At 34.3% G+C, this 21,266-nt stretch overlaps 1 protein-coding gene across 2 annotated transcripts in view; it reads left to right on the top strand.

Annotated features, from left to right (window-relative positions):
- The window catches only part of LOC114330076 (dachshund homolog 2), a 1,215,300-nt gene that overhangs the window by 319,525 nt on the left and 874,509 nt on the right, over positions 1-21,266 (top strand). The window contains exon 2 of one of the 2 annotated variants that reach the window (XM_050657910.1): positions 424-554. In XM_050657910.1, the coding sequence (XP_050513867.1) occupies positions 424-554 (131 nt within the window). Of the gene's footprint in view, positions 1-417; positions 555-21,266 lie in introns of both variants that reach the window. The other variant, XM_050657909.1, reaches the window with a different exon arrangement.

Below are 21,266 nucleotides of genomic sequence, written 5' to 3'. Positions count from 1 at the left end.
CCTCGCAGGTTTTAAAAGAGCCATTTTTTCGGCATTGGTAAATGGTGGCAATTAACCAGTGTAGGGTCAAGTCTATCAGAACAGCACAGTTTCTATGCTACGTTCATTCGCAAGATAAGTCCAGACGCCAGTTTCAGAGACGTGATCAGTTTCTGGCAGCAATCGTTGTTATTGGTTAGAAATTAATTTCCCCCACCCACTGATAAGGCATCTGGAACTGGCGTGTCAGATTATCTTGGGAATGAACGTAGTATAGTTTCTAGTTGTGAGAAGAATACAGCGCCTCTAGGCGAATATACGTCATTTGCACACCGGTTGAAACTTCACTATAATCGGCGTTTGCTTTATATCTGTAAAAAAGATTTATATTGTCTTACACCGTGTTTTTTACAACAGTAATTCTCTACTATTTTGCAGTTCCAGGCCTGGTCGTCCACCAAAGAGAGCACCAGTGGGACTCAGTCTGGCCGCAACGCACCTCCAACATCAACAACAGCTCAAAAAACATCGCATTGACAACGGAGACTATCCTTACGAAAACGGACACATGGGTGGTGAGTTTTTATTTAGATTTTTTAAATTACTACCCTGTAATTTTCTGAGGCATTTATTTATTCTAATGGTACAGTTCGACCAGAATAAGAATAGACGTGAACTGCGCGCACGTCGGAAAAGGAATGCAGAATTCATTTGGAGGCTTAAAAATTAAATTACAGCGTTGCCAAGGTTCCTACAAATATTGCCCGATTTCTTTTGAAATTTTTACATGAATTATTGTTTATAACGAGTTGCATGTAATTATTTAAAATTTGTAATTCAAAGTCAACATTTTTCTCTTTACTTTACACTTTGATCCATTTTTAGATTAAATAATTTAAAAAATCAAAATTACTATTATTAAAAATTCTTAAAAATTGAGTGTTTACACAAAATTTGTCAACGTCGCGAATCATTACTAGGGTGAAACTATCCACACAAAAACAGCTAAGCGGTTGTCGATCAACTGAGCTCTCTGAGCCGTAATTTGAAATTTGTTAGTGCGCAGTATATCCACGACTTTTCTATTCTGGTTCACCGGTACTTTTTTTGACTGCATCATCCCCTAGGTTTATTTACGGGGTGGTTTCTTTTTATTTTAGAAAAAGTTTTTTAAAAATAACATAGGTATTAACATACAAAGCAGTTTTGAAAAATACATACATTTTGTGAAATATTACAGTTTGTTATTGGGACCGTGCAAGTTCGGAAGAGCGACACCTGGTTTCATAGCTCAGCAACATTTGTAGCACTTTTAATTACATTGGCCAATTATATTAGTCCTGGTTACTGGATAATTGTCAAGGCCACAGCGCAAAAAAGAATAAGAAGAAAAAGTTAGATTGAGGTTATGTTATTAAAAGGTAAACATTGTACTACAAAGCTAAATACCATTGATTAAATTCACTTTAATAATTTCACATCATGTCAATATTGTGGAGCAACATATAATTTTTACAATTTATAACACATCATTTGCGAAATCCCATTTTCTTCAATGACAGTAGGTATAAAATATACGTCAATTTGACAATTTCAATTAACAATATGAATTATTTAAAAAAATATAAATATGTTAAGAAAGTTGCAAGATTTCTCCGCTATTCGCGCACGATCGTTTCTCGTATCCCCTCCAAGTACTTGCACACAGCGAATACAGTTTACAATTTCTGAGAAAGGTTGTTGTTGTACCAATGTCTTCTATTAAAGCTTCTTTAAGATTTTGTTGTATTTTCGCTGTCGATCTTGCTGTTGAGTACACTGGGCAGTCTATTATATACGTTGCACTGAAATTGGTATTTGATAGTTGTGGCAAATCGGCTGAGGTAACACAGAGGTAGGCACACTAACGAAAGCTACTGAGGACGCCTGAAATGGTAGAAACAGCCTGTCTAGCTGGTGTGCAACCCTCTGAATCGAAAACAAGCAAAACCATCATTTATTATTTTTATTTCCTTTACTCGGATTTGAGTACTGAAAGTTCCTCTGCTGTCCGTTTTTCCTAGACGAATGAAAGCGAAATGTGATCGTTTCCCTTTCGTTTTCTATATTCGTCGTCTGCTGTCTTATTAATTGAAAAAGTCGCAGATTAAGGATGTACCAGTAAGAACTTTCAACACGAAAAATCTCAGTTTTAAAATACTATTTACCATTTTTAATTCTTATTAAATTGGTGGATTCTGCATCTGAGATTCTTCAATTTTTTTAAGCAACAATGTTTATTTATCAAATAAACATTTTTTTCTGTTTTCTGTCAGAGGTAGAATGTATTTTGAGTTAAATAAAATACATACATTCTTCTTTTTGTGTCAATTAATTTAATTAAAAATAATTTTTCTTGGACACCCTGTATAAATAATTATGTCAATGTTAATATTACTGAATAAATAATTAAATAACCTTTCAAATGAGCTAGCACACAACCTCTATTCTCTATTTAAAAATAAGGAGAGGGCGAGTGGGGGAAGTGGAAGGGAGGGGTTGACAAATGACAGATATGTGTACCGTAAAAATATGTCCCCTTAGATCAAAAATCGACCTGTTTCGGCATTTTCTTAAAATGTAATAACTACTGTCAAATATCGAGGTGGACTGTTTTCTTTGGCCCACACTGTATATTTCCTTTAGGCTACGGCTCCACGGGCGGGAAATTGACGCTAGCAGTAGCAGTAAAATGAACTTAAGGTTCCGCAGAACGGAATGGGAATAGCCGAACTGAACCGACTACGCACAAGTCTTGTAGTCGGTACAGTTCGGCTATCCCTATTCCGTTCCACGGAACCTTAAGTTCATTTTACTGCTACTGCTAGCGTCAATTTCCCGCCCGTGGAGCCTTAGCCTTAGGCTGTGAAATTTCCGGAACATTAATATGCGATTCCTATTTAGTTTTAATAGTTCTATTGATATTTCGTCTTGCCCTGTAGTTTTTGTGGGTTTTTTAGGATAAGCAAATGCCTATTCTTCCATAATGTGGTAAAGGGTAGGTTTTTAATCTAAACGCAATTAACATAGTCCCTCTTAAATTAAAAATTATTAATCTAATACAGACGCTCGACCGTTCGGTTAAGAATTTCGAACTGCAATTATTCAGTGTCCATTTCATTCATCTGTTAATGGACTCCGAAGCATATAGAAAGAGATTAACTCATAAAGGTCATCAATCATTACCCGTGTCATACAGATTGACCTAAAGATGCGTATTTACTTCTCTACGTTTTGGTTTAATCGCATTCGAATAGAATGTTCTCGACTTCATTAATTGAAGATCACAAACTGATAAAAGTTAAGCTCACTGAAATCATGGAAGGATGATATTAAAATATACCTAAATAAAACGACATCGCACACTTCTTATGGAAAATTGTCACTCAAACGAAATAAAATTTACGTGAATAGATTCGTTTCGAAATTACAATCATTTCATATCATTGCGATAACTCTAATTAATAAAGGCGTATATTGATATAAATAAATAGGAGGTGATTTCAATGCACATGTGGGCCAAGCCAAGGCAGGATACGAAGCAATGCATGGGGGATTAGGCTTTTTAACTACAAATGAAGCTGGAGATGATATGCTTGAATTAGCAACAGCACTAGATATGGCGATTGTTAACACATTCTTTAAAAAGAGAGAAACTCAACTTATTACGTACAAAAGTGGACAACACCATTCCAAATAGACTATTTCATGATAAGGAAAGAAGACATACGTGAATGCAAGGACTGCAAGGTAATAGTTAGTGAGACAGTAAGCCAACAACATAAGCTGCTTGTTCTGAACATCGAAGTAAAAAGTGAAACTAAAGCAAAATATCGAAGAGGACCACAAAAAATCAAGTGGTGGATGCTAAAAGATGAGAAAGAAGGTCTATTCAGGGAAAGAATAGTAGAGAAAATATGTTGGAACATGAAAAGAAGCCCTACTACAATTTGGAGAAAAATGGCCAGTAGTATTAGAGAGACTGCTATTGAAATACTGGGGAAAACGTCAGGAAAAAAGTTTGAGGATAAAGAGACTTGGTGGTGGTCAAACGAAGTTCAAGGAAAAATAAAAGAGAATGTAAATTATATAAAAAGTGGCAAGAAACCAGATCCAACACAGACCTTTAAAACTATATGGTCGCGAAAAAGGAAGCGAAAGTAGCAGTAGCAAAAGCTAAAGCAGAAGCGTATTCAAACCTATACGATCAACTTGATACCAGGGAAGGCGAAACGAAGATATATAAAATAGCCAAACAGAGAGCAAAGAAAGCAAAAGATTCTAATCAGATTAGATGTATCCGAGATGAAAATAATAAAATACTAGTTCACGAAAAGGATGTCAAAAAGAGATGGAGAAAGTACTTTGACAGCTTATTAAATAAAGAATTTGACAGACAGCCTGTGGAGCCAACGGATACAGTAGCAGCAATGGTCACCAAAATAACAAACGAGGAAGTGGCTCAAGCGTTTCAAAATATTTATAAAGAAAGGAAAAGCGGTAGGACCGGATGATATTCCTGGGGAAGTATGGAAAGCATTGGGAGAGACAGGAATAAAGTGGCTAGCAGGTTTATTTAATAGAATTATGGAAGTTGGACAAATACCGGACGAAGGGAGAAGCAGTATACTAGTACCTGTCTACAAAAACAAGGGAGATATACAGCAGTGTACAAACTACAGGGCTATAAAACTGCTTAGCCACAACATGAAAATATGGAAGAGAGTAGAGATTGATAGACGGATACGTGAAGAGACCTACATATCCGAGAATCAATTTGGCTTTATGCAGGGCAGATCAACAACAGACGCAATTTTCATTATAAGGCAGTTGATGGAAAAATACAAGAGTAAAGAAACAAACGCTTATATGGTATTCATTGAACTTGAGAAAGCATATGATAGAGTTCCTCGAGAGATTCTGTGGTGGGCACTCAATAAGAAAGGAGTCCCTGGCGCATATGTAAAGTGTGCCCTAGTGCCCTAGTGTTAGGACAAGTGTGGGAGAGACTGATAAATTTAATGTGAAAGTAGGATTGCACCAAGGGTCGGTGCTTAGCCCGTATTTATTTTCATTAGTTTTGGACCAAATAACAGCGAAACTACAGGGTAACATTCCATGGTGTCTAATGTATGCTGATGATGTCGTGTTAGTAGGAAATAGTGACAGAGACTTAGAACAAAAACTGCAACAGTGGACACGAGCTCGGGAGGAAAAAGGTTTAAAACTTAGTAGGACAAAGGCAGAGTATTTGGAATGTTCATTTAAAGATGGAGTTACTACAAATAAAATTGTATCTTTGGATGGTGAACTGATTGTAAAATGCAATAGTTTTAAGTACCTGGGATCGGTATTACAGAGTAATGGAGAAATAGATGTAGATGCATGCAGTAGAACTAGGGCTGGATGGATGAAGTTGAAGGAAGCGAGTGGTGTGTTGTGTGACAGAAAAGTTCCAATGAAGCTGAAAGGAAAATTCTATAAAACAGCCATAAGACCGGCTATGATGTACGGAACTGAATGTTGGGCAGTGAAAAAGAAAGAGGAACAACGAATGCATGTGGCGGAGATGACAATGCTTAGTTAGATGGATGAGTGGAGTGACAAGAAAGGATAAAATTAAAAATGAGTATATTACGGGGAGTCTAGGTATGGTACCAATTGATGCCAAAATGAGAGAGCTTATGTTGAGATGGTTTGGTCATGTTCAACGTCGAGACGTTAATCATTCAATACGAAGAGTAGCTGAAGTGCAAGTTCCTGGAAGGAGTAGGACAGGAAGACCAAAGAAGACGTGGGGGGAGACGATTAGGCAGGACATGTTGATAAAGGGGATTAATATTGATATGACCCAGGATAGAATTGTGTGGAGAAATGCAATTAGTGAAGCCGACTCCGCATAGGGATAAGGCAAAGTGAATGATGATTGATAAAAATAAATCTAAAATCAAATGAGAATGTACGTGAATCAAAGAGAGAACAAATATTTTATAAATCGCCATTTCATAAATCTTTCTTCAGAAATTAAGGCAGAGGTTTACTCTTATTTTATAGATAATCAAGTGGGTTTAATTTGGTCAGTCGTACAAAAGTATATAGTTTCTCTAATCGGCTAGTTTCCGGCACAGCTCTATGATCTCTGCATTTGTTCGTCTCTTGCAACTTTATCGTCTTTAGAACGCTCTGCTCCAAGATGTTCAACAAATTTTCTTCATAACCCATGTTTTGCTTTCGTAAAGGACTGTGGACTGGACCACTGCTCCCTGTAGTCTCAATTTTGCCCGCTGTAGAGGTTTTTTGCTCTTAGTAATTTATGTAGGGTTCCTAAAGTCTTCCTTGCTCTCGAAATTCGCTTCTCAATGTCTTAACAAGTTACTTGTTACGGTTACTCCTAGATACTTAAACTGCGTCACCTTTTTGAAGCAATACTCTTTACTCTAGTTGTTTGTGGTAGTCTTCAGTTGTGGTTCTTTATATTTGGTCTAACCCATTTTCATATAATTTGCTTTTTACTCGTTAATAACCAGTCTATACTACTTAGCCTTCGCTTCAAACAGTTTGAAAATCCTCAGCAGTTCCCTTTCAGACAACAAGGTGGCTTTGTTTCTTGTGTCTTTGGAGTAGCAGGGCTAAGGACCAACATTGGACTAGAAAAAATGACCTTCTAGAGATGCTAACAAAAATTATGGAATTTAGAGCATGTACGCGAATCAGATTTCAAGTATTTAAATATGGCATTTCCCAAATAAAGGGTGATTCATTTAGAGGTACTTTTTTGGGTCTAGGACGTTTCATCGCCGCCAGTTCATCGCCGCCGTTTCGATGCCGTCAGTTCATCGCCGGCCGATTCATCGCCGGCCGTTTCGATGCCGCCGGTTCATCGCCAGTCAGTAAATCGCTAACTGATATATTTCCGAATTTTCGACCAATTTTCGACAGTTACATTTATTATTTATTTTTATTATTAATTAGGAATTCCATGAAATGCGAGATATCATTCCCGTTGCCATACTTAATCTTTTAATAGACTTTTAAACTTTTATAATATAAAATATAATTTAACACTACAAATTTAATACTGTTTAGTATCAAATTTAGGGGAAGTAGAAATAGAACAGTAAATTAATATAATAATATTTTTTATCTACTTATTTGTCATAAGTTTTGAACTGAATTTAACGTCGTGTCGTGTCATCTCCCATAATACAAGATCAACTGACTAACTGGCGATGAAACGGCCGGCGATGAAACGGCCGGTGATGGAATGGACTGGCGATGAACCGGCGGCATCGAAACGGCGGCATCGAAACGGCGGCGATGAACCGGCGGCGATGAAACGTCCCATTCCACTTTTTTTGGTGAGGATTTGTTGGGAGATCGTGCATGAATGGTATCACCTAAAGTTGCTTTCTTATTCAGTATTGTTTGACATTTCATCCTAGAAAGACTTAACTTGGCACAACGTCTAGAAATTATTTAGCTGTATTACGAAAATAGGCGTTCAATGAGGAATGTGTTTCGGGCGCTTAGAGCAAAAAAAAATGTTTTCCGATGAGACCCGTTTTTGGCTTAATAAGGACGGGAATAAACAAAATGCCCGTATTTGGGTTGATGAGCAACCCAAAGAGGTTCAAGAGTTGCCAATAAATTCAGAAAAAACCACTGTTCGGTGTGGTTTATGGGCCGGTGTCATCGTCCGTCCATGTTTTGAACCGGCCAGAATGTTACTGTGAATGGAGACCATTATCGCGCTATGATAACGGACTATTTGGTACCAGAAATTATGTGAAAGTGACATTTGGTTCCAAAAATATGGCGCCAACTGCCATACATCCCGTGAAAGCATGGCTTTACTGAGAAAACGGTTCGGTGAGCAATTTATTTCACGCTTCGGACCAGTGACTTGGCCGCCTATATCCAGTCATATCACACGTCTAGTCGTTTTCCTTTGGGGCTACCTCAAGTCCAAAGTCTACATGAATAAACCGGCTACGATTGAGGCATTGGAGGCCAGTATTACTCTAGTCACTGGTCAAATACCAATCGAAAAGCTCGAACGCGTCATCGAGAATTGGACCTTTAAAATGGACTGTCTTAACCACAGTCATGGTCAACATTTGAAAGAAATTATCTTTAAGAAGTAATTGTAAATAATGGTTCTTTTTTACGACAATAAAGATATTCAAATAAAATTCATTTTTTTCATTGTTTCTTCTTTTTTAAAAAAGTACCTCTAAATGAATCACCCTTTACTATTTAATGCTGCCTCTTTTATATCCACAATATTTATTGTTCGTTGTTTTCTAGTAAAAGTATCCAAATATAAAATGGAAACCTTGATTGTTAGGATTTTTGATTTTTGTATTGTGGTTTATCCTAAAATGAAATTTAGAGTATCAAACAGCAAACTACCTACGCCGACCGATAGAATTCCAAAAGTATTCCCGAAATCCGTTAGTGATTGTTACCACAAAGACAATAACGAGAGCAGCTAATATTCAAACGTGCATATATCGACACAAAGATCGCACAATGTCCCCGGCCGGCGCAATATTAATTATTCCAAAAATGCTGGCTGGTCAGCTGAAATTCCACAATATCGCCACCTTAATTACCAATTGTACAACAACAAAAGGCTTTAATAACTCACATACCTGGTTAAAACATTCTCGCTTACTTTGCAAGTATGGCCGGATGCAATTCCAATTGGATTAATGGAACATGAAAAATGGCAATTAAAATGCTTCGGAATCATCCACAATGGGAAATGAAGAGGTGGGTGATTATTTTGGGGAATTAACATGGGCTGGCGAAAATGATTTTGTGCTTAATTTATTTCATTTTGCGTTCATTCCAGAGCTGTTCTTTGAGTGGTAAGAAAAATACCTATCTATTAATGCCTACAATTTGCTTAGTTCCTTGAAGTTGTTTGTAAACGTTTTTTTACTGACATCCCAATTTATTACTATGTGCATTTTTACAGAGTAAGCATTAAGTAATACCTATTTTTCTACGACCGTTTAATAACATGCTCATTATTCGCTATTTTTTAATAGATAATAGCACCCATTACTTTACCCGTGAGTAGTAGTTCATTACTCACGGGCTGAAGTTACTCACGGGTCATTACTCACGGGTTGAAGTTAGATTCAAGTGGTACATGGCACTTTTAATAATATTAGAAGTGACATGCGCCACTTAGGCCCGGTTTTTCAGTGAGCGGTTAAAATTTTGGTTAGCTAACCTAGTTTAAATTTTAACCAGTATTTTAATCCTCATAGTGTTTTTCAGTGCTTTAAATCAAGTTAAGAAAATCTCGGTTAGCTAACAATTTTTTTTCTTCTTGGCAGCAGTAACTGTACGTGCGCATGTGCAATTCGAGAAATAATGATGAATTTGACAGAAAAATAAATAAAAGACAATTTCATAACCAAAGCCAAATTAAAAAAATGATTAATGCAATGCAATATCATAAGTTCGTAATCTTTGTTTAGTTCATAACGTCTACCTCGGTTTCATAACAGAAGAGAATTAGAATTACTGGGACGATTTAGACTTTTCTTCCGATTTTGTTTGTCAAATACCACGGTCTTATCACCATTTGAACAGATTGACCAGGAAATAAGAAGTCAGACTCTTTGGTAAATAATTAAGTATTTTGCTGTGTAGACAAATATAAAATAATCTTTTTAAAATATTACTAGGAACCATGCATTAAATCCTGTTACAGTAAGTGTAAACATAGGTACCTGTTACAGTTATATTTAAATATATTTCCTTATAATTCCTTCCTATATAATAACGATAATAATTTATAATTTCAATAATAATAATTTCCTTATAATAATAAGCAGGTATTAGAATATGTACTTCCCGCGATGAAAGAAAATAACATAACCCAACTAATCCCTTCTGTCAGGCAGGTACTCAAAAAAATAAACATGATTCATTCACTGCACCAATGCGCAAGCGTAACCGCAAAATTAGGAGTTAAACCATCTAACGAGGATCGGTTAAAATCGTGGTTAACTTAAACGAGTTTAAGCTCTAACCTAGTATTGTCCTTTTCATGAGCATTTTTCAGTGCGTAACAAATGATAGGAAAAAGGGTAAGTCCGTGATAATACACATTTATGACATTTATTCTAACATGACATTTTAGTTAAATCTGACAGTTGTCACATTTTATTTTTAATTTGGAATAAAAACAAATCAAATGTGTTTCTTGTATTTATAAAACGGTATTTTCTTTGATTTGTATAGTCTTATAAATTATACAGATTATATTTTGTAATATTATTATCTAATTAAAAAAATATATTTTTTTATTATGGCGCCATCTATCGACAACTAGAATAACTAGAATAAATGTTATAAATGTCACCGATGAAATGTAATCACCGACGTGCGTTTTTTTCTGTCACATACAATTTAATGCGTTAGAAAGAAATCGAAAAACTGTGACGCACTGAAAGATGATCATGAGAAAAAGAATACTGAAAAACTGATTAATCATGAATATTTCGGTGACCAAAAAATAAATAGGTTAACCCAGCACTGAAAAACCGGCTCTTAATATTATTAATCGTATATAAACTGCAAATAAAATTACTTAAACTTGTTTATTTAATACAATAATTATTATTGTAATTTATATCAATAATTAACTTCGAAAAATTTTTAAAGGAATTTTAACTGTAACAATGTCAGTATATTTTTTACGTTTATATCTTGTTTACTAAAAATTTTGACGTTTATCATTTATTTTCGTGACAGTGACATTAGCACATTTTGTTTGTGTTAATAATTAGAATTTATAACTAATATTGTGTTTATTTTTTAAGTTATATTGTGTTAAATATGGTATAACATAATATGTATAGTTATATTATTATATTATATATAGTTAAATGTAAAAATATACAATATAACTGTTTTGAAATACGTCCACCGATAGCCATTTCCTATTTATTAGATTTATTGACATTAGGTACAAATTTATGCTTATAATTTTTCGGAAACGAATAGAACTTGGATTGACTATTTCTTGCTGTATTTTGGTAATAGTAGACAAAAAATTATTCAGCCACGTACTAAACGTAAACAGCATTTAGGTATTTTTGTAAATTATTATAATTTAAATCTCGAGTAGTTGATAATTATATTTTTTACTAATTAAAATAAAAAAAGGCCGTAGAAAAAGTGTAGTATTCTACTCGCATGTAAGTTACTCACAAGTTACTCATGAGTTACTCACTTTGATGAATTTATTACGACACTCGCCTACGGCTCGTGTAGCAAACTTCATCATCGTGAGTAATAGCCATCATTAAATGCTCGTTGAATAATATACTATTATGTAGGTTAAACTGTTGACATGTGGCGAATATATCTATTAATGTGCAGCTCTAATGTTAGTCTATTAAACTATTTGTTCTAGCAGGCGCGGATCCAAGGGGGGGTCAATGGAGTCAATTGCCCCATCCTTGGGACCTCGCCTGGTGTCTACTGACACTGTTTTTAAGAAAGATATTACGATTGAACATAAATAGTGAATTTTGTTGATAACTGAATAACTGAAACATAAATATGGCAGAATTCCTTGGAATCGAAAATTACTAAAAGTCTTTGGAACATAATAAATGAAAAAGTCCCACAATAAATCTGTTTATTGCCATCTATTCAATTCAATGCCAGAGACCAGATAAAATCGATTTAAATCGCTTTGAGGCTCTCGAAATGTGGTGCAATAGAAGAATTTTAAGAGTTTATTGGATAAAGAAGATTCGAAATACCACAATACTAGAATGTCTCAGCAAGACTACTGCGATTATAAAAAGCATCAAGAAAAGATAGCTGGATTATTTCTGAAATTTAATGAGAGGTCCCAAATATAGGTTGCTACAAAATATTATTAAAGTGAAAATAGCAGGCAAACGCAGTCCAGGACGAAGAAGAACTTCATGGTTGATTTAGGGTGGCAATAAATAAAATTAAGATACCTATGATGGTAACCAACGTTCTAAAAGGATATGGTACATGAAGAATAAGAAAATAACAGTCCATCCCGAAAAAGAATCCTGCGTACGCCAGTCACGAGAAATTTTTTATTTCATTGTCTCCACCTTGCAAGGTTGCTGGATCCGCCGTTGTGTTCTAGGAAAAACATGATTACCACTACATGTTTTGTTTGTTCACACTAGATCACTAGGCACTTTACATTTTAACCTATGCCAAAAGTTCCTAAAATAACCAAAAATGATATAAAGTGAATGAGATATTTGAAATTAAAAATCACACTAAATTTTCTTTTTTTTTACCTCTGTAACTTACTAAAATAAACATTATAATTATAGAAGTTTTCAGGGACTTTCAGCCCTCGGATATAATGCGTTTAATTAATCTTTCATTCTGCGTTTAAATTTTTCAAAAATACTTATTAGTTTTCTCAAGATTCGAAAAAAATTAAAACATTTAAAACACATTGGCTCGAAATTTTGCGCCAACAACCGACAATTTGTTATAGAATATAGTAGAAATATGCTTTATTGTCACTGAATATTTTATAAATTTATGGACAAATTTTACAAAGGGCCAGAGAAAAACAAATAAAATCTACTGAAATTATATAAATCGTCAATATTACAAAATAAAGGATAATTAAATAAAACAAAATCGATATATTGCAAAATTAAAATAAATTGCGAATTGTATAATACAACCTTAGGAACTAATAAGATCAAGCTGCTGCGTTATGATACCCAAATATAGATAAAAATACTTAAGTTACTTATACATAAGGGTAATACTGTAATTTCTTAGTTATTCATTAAGAAACTCTTCTACTAAATGATATGGATTTTCAGATACATGGGCTGTTGTCATTTTACGGAATTCGGGGAAAGATGAGGCAGTAGGGTGGTTCGAAAAAAACTTTTGGTTTTATTTCAGATCGCTATAGTGCGCAAAAGTTGCCATTGGTATAGACTTGAAAAAAGCACTAATTATTATTTTTTTATTAATTTGTCTTCCGGTCGCGCAATGCCATCGAAGTTAGCAAAAATTGAGAAAAACCTTAATTTTTCATATATTTTTTTAAACAGGCCAGATGGTTTTAATTGCGTTCCTATACCATGAATTAACTAGTAAAAGTATGTAAAAGCACTTATTATACATTTGTTTCATATCTTCCGGTCGCGCAACATAATACAAAATGAGATTGCAAAATTTCAAAGTTTGACTGTTTAGTGTAATTTAATCATAAGACTTTTAGAGATACTATAGTTTAATTCATTTACAATAATATATTTAAAATCCAAGCATATAAGATAAATTTTGATATTCAAATGGAATTCGGTCGCGCAACTTCGTCAAAAACAGCAGACTACCGAGAAGCGAGGCGAAACTGATGAATGCCAGCAAAGCGCGCGCAGCCACAAATAAAGATACATGTGGGAATACCTCTACAATGGAGTATTTGTCTTCTCCATTATAACGAACTGCCATTCCACCACCTTTTCCAACACTTAGATGAAAATACAACAGGCCCAATAGGATATTACGGACCAATTGAAAAGGCCCTACCTGATTGTGAAAAACTACCACTTATTGATTTTAATCCTATTGATTGTGAGATTCCAAAAGTTGACGAGCGTATTCTTAGCAAACACCAATAATTGTACTTGCTTGAGATATCAGAAGTCATCAAGTCAGGACATTGTTCAGAAGACTTTGTAGTGGGTACGTGATCCTAGCCTAACGTCACATTCAAGATGGCTTGCTACTGCTAACAGAGTTTTGCGTTTCTACATCAGTGTGTCCAACCCTTCTGAAAATCTGAGAGAGATTGTCACATTCATTCTCAAAAGTTATAATATGCCTATGTGATTTGCCACAAAAATAAACCACAAATTCACAGATGGGCCATTGAATATTCAAGGTACTTAGCAGTAGAGCTTCTTCAAGTTGTTGATCACGTTTTACAACAGAATGCTTACTTTGTCCACCCGAAAATTTATTTTGGCTATGGTAACTGATGAAAGAAACCATATCCGAGAGCTGGGCTTTAGATGTATCATGAATAGTGTGACCAACTAGCCCGAAAAATCCGGGACATGGCCCGAATTACGAAGTAGTGTCCCGGCGTCCCGGACAAGGCTTCCGGGCCATCCGAATTTTCAACGTTTTGGTAAAATAATTTTATTTTGAAATTTTTAGTACATTATGTATTCTTCTAAGAATTAGAGGTTTTCTTCTCATTGTTAAGCAAATTAAGTCGTGCGACAAATATGATAGTAAGAAGTAATCAACACAAAAATATTCTGAAGTTGTTTTCTTGTGGAATTTTTGACAATTATATTTTGATGGGATTAATAAACAATCAAAAATTTGAAGCCTTCGAGATGTGGCTATACAGGCGAATTCTGCGGGTATCATGGACGGACAAGACAACCAACGAGACCATACTACGAAGAATGGGGAAAGGAAGAGAAGTGATGTTTACATTTAAAAAGAGATAGTTAGAATATCTCAGACACATAATGAGAAACGGAAATAAATACAGATTACTGAAAATAATCCTTCAAGGCAAAGTATTCGGAAAGCGAGGTATAGCGAGAAGAAGAATATCATGGTTAAAGAACCAGAAGAACTGGTTCTCCACCACAACAACTAATCTATTTAAAGCATCTGTTAATAAAATAATTATAGGCAGAATGATCGCCAATATTCGATACGGATAGGCACCAAAAGAAGAAGAAGCCACAATTGTATGACACTTACATTTTTATATTAACCTAAGGTTATAATACCTATTTACATGAAAATTCAACATCAGTTGATTTTTCCTTTTTTGAGAACGATTTCCGGATTTAAAAAAAAACTAAGAAAAATGTAATTATTACAGCCAATTGTGGCTTAGTCCTATCAAAAATATCATTGACAACATAAAAATGTTAAATAATCAATAAAATGATGATATTGAAGTTCTGACAAAAAAAATGGTCCGATTTTTATTGAAAAGTCCCGGATTTCTGGTATTTTTTTCAGCCTTGTCCCGAATTGGACTGAATTGGAGTTGGTCACACTAATCATGAAGGAGAAGCCAGCAATATCTGAAACTGACTCTATCAGAATCTTTAAACCATCAAACTTAAATTTTGAAGGTAAATATTATTATGAAATTATCAAATGGAACACCAGTACACTGACTCCTCTCCACTGATAGGAACATTGACTAATGAAGAGATAAAACAGTAGGTGAGCAATCACTTCAAGCCTGTTATGAGTATAGATACTTTCCCATGCCATACACAGGCAGTTAAAAGATGCGTTAAGCTAGTGACCGAAGCTTCAAGTAAAGTGTGTGGACACAGTTCCAGCGACGGCTATATTAGAACCACATTATTGCACCGCTCAGCGATGCCAACTTTGACATTGGGCCAGCATCACGTACCACAAAGTTTTCTGAACAATGTCCTAACTTGACGACTTCTGATATCTCAAGCAAGTACAATCGGTCCTTGCTAAGAATCCGCTTTTCAACAACAACTGGTAGTCTTTCACAATCAGGTAGAACCTTTCCAATCGGTCCGGATATCCTATTGTGCCTGTTATATTTCCATCTAAGTGTTGGAAAAGGTGGCGAAATGGCAGTTCGTTGTAATGGAGAAGACAAATACTCCATTGTAGAGGTCTTTTCACATATATCTCTATTTGTGGCTGCGCGCGCTTCGCTGGCACTCGTCACTTTCGCCTCGCCTCTCGGTAGTCTGCTGTTTTTGACGAAGCTGCGCGACCGAACTCCACTTAAATATCAAAATTTATTCTATATGCTTGGATTTTAAATATATTATTGTAATTGAATTAAATTATAGCATGTCTAAAAGTCGTATGATTAAAGTGTACTAAACAGTCAAACTTTGAAATTTCGCAAAAACTACTAAATTTACTCATTTTGTATTATGTTGCGCGACCGGAAGATATGAAACAAATGTTATAATAAGTGCATTTATATTGATTTTAAATACTTTTAGTAGTTAATGCATGATATAGGAACGCAATTAAAACCATCTGGCCTGTTTAAAAAAAATATGAAAAATTAAGGTTTTTCACAATTTTTGCTAACTTCGAAGGCATTGCGCGACCGGAAGACAAATTAATAAAAAAATAATAATTAGTGCTTTTTTCAAGTCTATACCAATGGCAACTTTTGCGCACTATAGCGATCTGAAATAAAAGTTTTTTTCGAACCACCCTATGAGGCAGATTTAAGTTGTAAAGGGAGACGGTTGTATAGTTCTTTTGCGGAATAGAATATAGATTTCTTTAGTAACTCATTTGGACGAGATCGGTAAATGGACTTCCATAATATGTTTTGTTTTCTCTATCTACTAGTACGTAGAACAATGCCTATATTTAGGCCAATAAATTAATAGTCATTAGAGCACTAGTTTTTTGTTAGTTTAATTGTTTTAAAACACTGAATTTAACTTTCCCATTTGCTTATACACACACATCTCTATCTCTATCTCTTTCTATATTGGCCGACAGACACACAATAAATCCAAGAGGTAGAAGGCCAGAACAGAACGAAGTGTAATATTTGGACAGCGAATTTAATTTACAGTAAAGGTGTGGCTGGTTCATTAAAAAAGTAACCAAAGTGTTATTTATGAGATGTGGCGCATATGAAACTCGATAGGTTATTATTCATTTGTTTATTATCTCGTTTGTGGCCCGATAAAACAAAGAACAATTAACGATTTGCTTCATTGCTTTCGATAGATGTCAGCAGGGCTCGTTTCGTTTAAGTGATACGCTCCTAAATAAATTATTATAGTTATTAACAGGTGAATATTTTCTATTGATAATATTCGTCTAATGAAGATATATTTTGTAATTAGTCTGTAGGATCTAGATATGGAGTTGGTAGAAAGATTTTGTTTGACGATTGTACACTATTCACCAGAGATCAGATAAACAGACAACTATATTAAAGCAGTATGAAATTATTAATACCATAAATAAATTAGCGAATAAATTAAATAATATTCTAACAATTGAAGAAATTACCGGATTTGCATATTTTACAACTTTTGCCGATTCTTCGGATTATTATTATCCCTTGAAACCCAACGACTTCAACCTTATTTCATGTATAGCTAGCAAGAGCTAGGACTGATACCGATTTAGTACACAAGTTTACGTGAAATTTTCAAAGTCATAACTTCTGTCAAAATCCATTACCTATAATTCCTTCATTGTAACAATGGGTCCAATTTATACGTCAGCATCATTACCTTTACAGCTCGTTACGAGTCAAAGCTTTCTTAAAAAGACTCCTTCATTCACCAATTTTCTCTGGCAACTATTCTCCATGCTCTTCTCCTTTTTTTTTCAGCTTTTCCCTGTTCAGGAGTCACTGTTCTTTACTATTCTTCGCCGCTTCTGTCGATCGGGTTTTCTTCGCCTAATCCTTTCTCTCGTAAGTCCTTTGCCACACAGTCATTCCACCTTTTCCTCGGTTTTGCTCTACCTCTCCTTTCATCAACTTATCACAGCTCTACCCTTCGTCCCACCTAGTTTTTATTTCTACGTCCAGCATGTCCAAACCATTGCAGTCTTTATTCCTGAAATTCCTTTGCTATTTACGAAATCTCCAATGAAAATTACACGGCACTGATCGTATCAGCGCAGTCGAAAAGGGGACACTTTACCACCTGTATGTTAAATTTCTTTGAACTGTGTCATTTTACCGACAATTCATCGGAAAAAGATCCACGATCCTCAGGACAATAAAAATAGGGTAAAGCGGCAATAAATTAGGGTTTGGTATTAGCTTAACGATCATAAATAACAAACGTTCACGTACAGTTGAATCTATTTAACGTTGCGTTGAATCCCGTCTTCAGTTTTTATCTTTTTCTGTTACATTTTTCTATTTCACTCAGTCTGCCGGGCCAACGTTCCGTGGGATTTTTTTGTTGTGCATATAATTGTACATTGGATGATTGTTTATTTATAGTGTGAACCAAAATATTTATTTGTTTCTTTTTGTCATCTGTATTTCCACCTGTATACCATCTTTTGACATAAATTGTATTTGGTTTAAAACGTCGTATTTTATTTAGAATATTAAGTACTAACAAGTTCCCTGATTAAGTATCAAATTTGATATTTAAACAATTTGATAGTTATATTTCGACCAGAAAGAAAGTAGGTACAGGTCTACTACGTCTTCCACCGACATATTATTTGTATTTATTGATACAAGTACATATTTTGACAACATTTAAGTAATCAATAACGATAACTTCAATTTCTATTTTTAACCAAAACTGGCTCTACTAAAAACACATTGGTCTTACAAGTAGAACCTTTAATATATAGCAGATCACAAAAGGGCTTTCAATAATAGAAAAACAGATTATACGTACTCACTTCATCTTTTAGATCATAATCATTCTTTTAATGACTAATTTCGAATTTTCCATATTCAAAATAAAGGCCTTAAGCTATCCATATTACAGAATCTATAGAAATTAATAAATTAATAAACAAGTAATTGGACTTCGTAAGTCCCAGGTTTTCACCCAAAGTAATCGGGTGCGTCGAATAATATCTCACTTGTACTATTCCGGTGACTTTAAAACAGTACTTCTGGTTGCTTTGCTCAAACCGGAAGTCCTAGGTAAAATTTCTCACCTTTAGTACCATCCTTGGATTATTAGCTTTCATTAGACATCTTATTTGTCATTCTACCTGGTATAGTGACGGAAGAGTTATATTCGCGGTCGGACGGACAGACGGACAGATAGCCTAGGTCAAATTTCTCACCTTTAGTACCATCCTTGGATTATAAGCTTTCATTTGACAACTCACTTGTCATTCTACCTGGTATACTGACGGAGCAGTTGTGTTCACAGACGGACAGACAGACGGACGGACAGACGGACGTTCATAATTCAAAGTTTTCACATTTTTTCAAAATTGGGTGAAAACAATACAGATATAATTCTGACTGACCAACTTGAGACCAACAGCTCTCCCCTCTTCAACCTATTCAGTTGAAGACTATAAAGGGTGGATGTATAGTAACAACACATGGATTGAGAAAAGCACTTAGCCGAAATTACTGTAGTGATATTAATTTGTAAAAATTTTTGAAAGTATTGAAAACAAAAGTTTTATCTAAATTATGTATTTATTTAATGCTTTAATTTGCAAGAAATATTCTCATACACTTTTGTGTCAGTTGCATTTTTCTGCGTGTATATGCGGCTCTAGTTAATCTACTAATGTAGTTAACATATAGTGACCCTATCATCCTATCAATTCCCTCCGATTATTAAATAAAATAAATATAGCCCAATAATGAAGCTAATCTAATTTACGCCATTTTATATTTTACACATAATCATCCAAAGTATGACCATTAACTTTAATACAGGCATATCTTTAAGATGTTCCAGATATAACTACGAGTCTATCTTCACTATAATATTGTGCTATCGAAGTATAAAGGACTTTGGAGGAATCAAATAAACACTTCCTCAGCTTATTTTTACGACACTAAAGCTCCATTTGAAGAACCAATTACATTTGATGATTCTGTGATTCATAGTTTTTATTGGATCCTTTTTGTAATTAAGTCACTTTTATTAAATTCACTTTCCTTTCAGTCTTCGTAAACTTGGCCGTTGTTTATTGACGTCGTAAACTCGGATAAATACAATTATTTTTCGAATTTATTGGTTTATTGGTTATTTCTTAGCTTAATAACACTTCTTTAAATATTTACGATCTTCGGGACTTTATTTTAAAACATACATTTATATTGGTTTTACATTAATGTTAAATTAAAATTTGTGTTCACAGCGAGCAAAGCATTCCTCGGTTTTTACGATTTACAATACAATTTAACTGTTTACGTTTTAATTGGTTTAGAACATTCTACGCAGACTTCCACGTCTTTGTCATGTTTACTATTTACCTCAATAATGTTTATTTCCAATTTCGTAAGATGGCTATAGTGTCACTATTCATTTGGTGCTAAAATGAATATTTTTATCCCGAAACAATGACACTTTTGAGTTATGCTCTGAGTAAATGTATGGTTATTTATCAAGAAAACCGATGTATTTCCAGAAGTATCCTAGATATTTTTCGTTATTGTTTAAAAAAATGACCAATATTTAAAAAAAGTGACATAACTTAAAATTTTATTCTTTTTTTGTTCAATCAGATATTTTGCTTTTTATACAATTAGAAACATTCACTTATAAAAATTCTTCGCTTTTAATTTATAAATTTTAGCCGTTACCGTTTAAAACAGCTAAATTAAGATCTAAAAAATCCATCTCCTGAAACAAGTTGTTTTTTTTTTGAGTTGTGACACTTTTCTTCCGGAAAAGTGTCACAATCGGTGCTGGAGCGATATAGCCACACAATGACACAATTCTAATAATTCTCACGAACGGACATTTTTGCAAAGGCAACTCAAAATAAAAATTAAGCTCCTAATTTGACCGATTCGTGCTGTAAAATATGCAAATGACATAAACTACACCAAATGCCCAATGGTCATTTATCATTACGGACAAATATTGATTTTGGAAAATGCTTTTATCCATTTTTTTATATTATTACCGAACTACATATAACTGTAAGTTTTAAAACGGTAACTGCTGAAATATATAGATAAATATAAAACGAAGAATAAGGAAAAGTGAATGTTTTTAATTGTGTAAAAAGCAAAACAAAAAAAAACTATGATATCTGATTTAACAAAGAAAAACAATCAACATTTTGAGTTATGCCACTTTTCTTTTAAAATATTGGTCACTTTTTAAACATTAATGAAAAATACCTTGGACACTTCTCGAAATACTACGGTTTTCATGATAAATAACAGTTAATTGAACAAGATACCTCGATTTATACAGTTTTTGAGTTGTGACACTTTTCTTCCGGCCAAGCGATATATTCCCACAACTCTAACAACTCACACGAACGGAGAGTTTTGCAAAGGCAACGCGAAATAAAAATAAAGCTCCTAATTTGGCCGATTCGTGCTGGAAAATCGGCATAATATGCAAATGACATAAACTACACCAAATGCCCAATGGTCATTTATCATTACGGACTTTCGTACTATTGATTTCGGCAAATGCTTTTATCCATTTCTTATTACTGAACATGCAATTCGTGCAGATAAATATTTTTTACATGCACGTTTTAAATTAAGA

This window comes from Diabrotica virgifera, chromosome 8 (genome assembly GCF_917563875.1).
Source record: "Diabrotica virgifera virgifera chromosome 8, PGI_DIABVI_V3a".
Taxonomy (NCBI): domain Eukaryota; kingdom Metazoa; phylum Arthropoda; class Insecta; order Coleoptera; family Chrysomelidae; genus Diabrotica; species Diabrotica virgifera.
The sequence above is the reverse complement of the archived record's forward strand: the minus strand, read 5'-3'. Positions and strand labels throughout refer to the sequence as shown.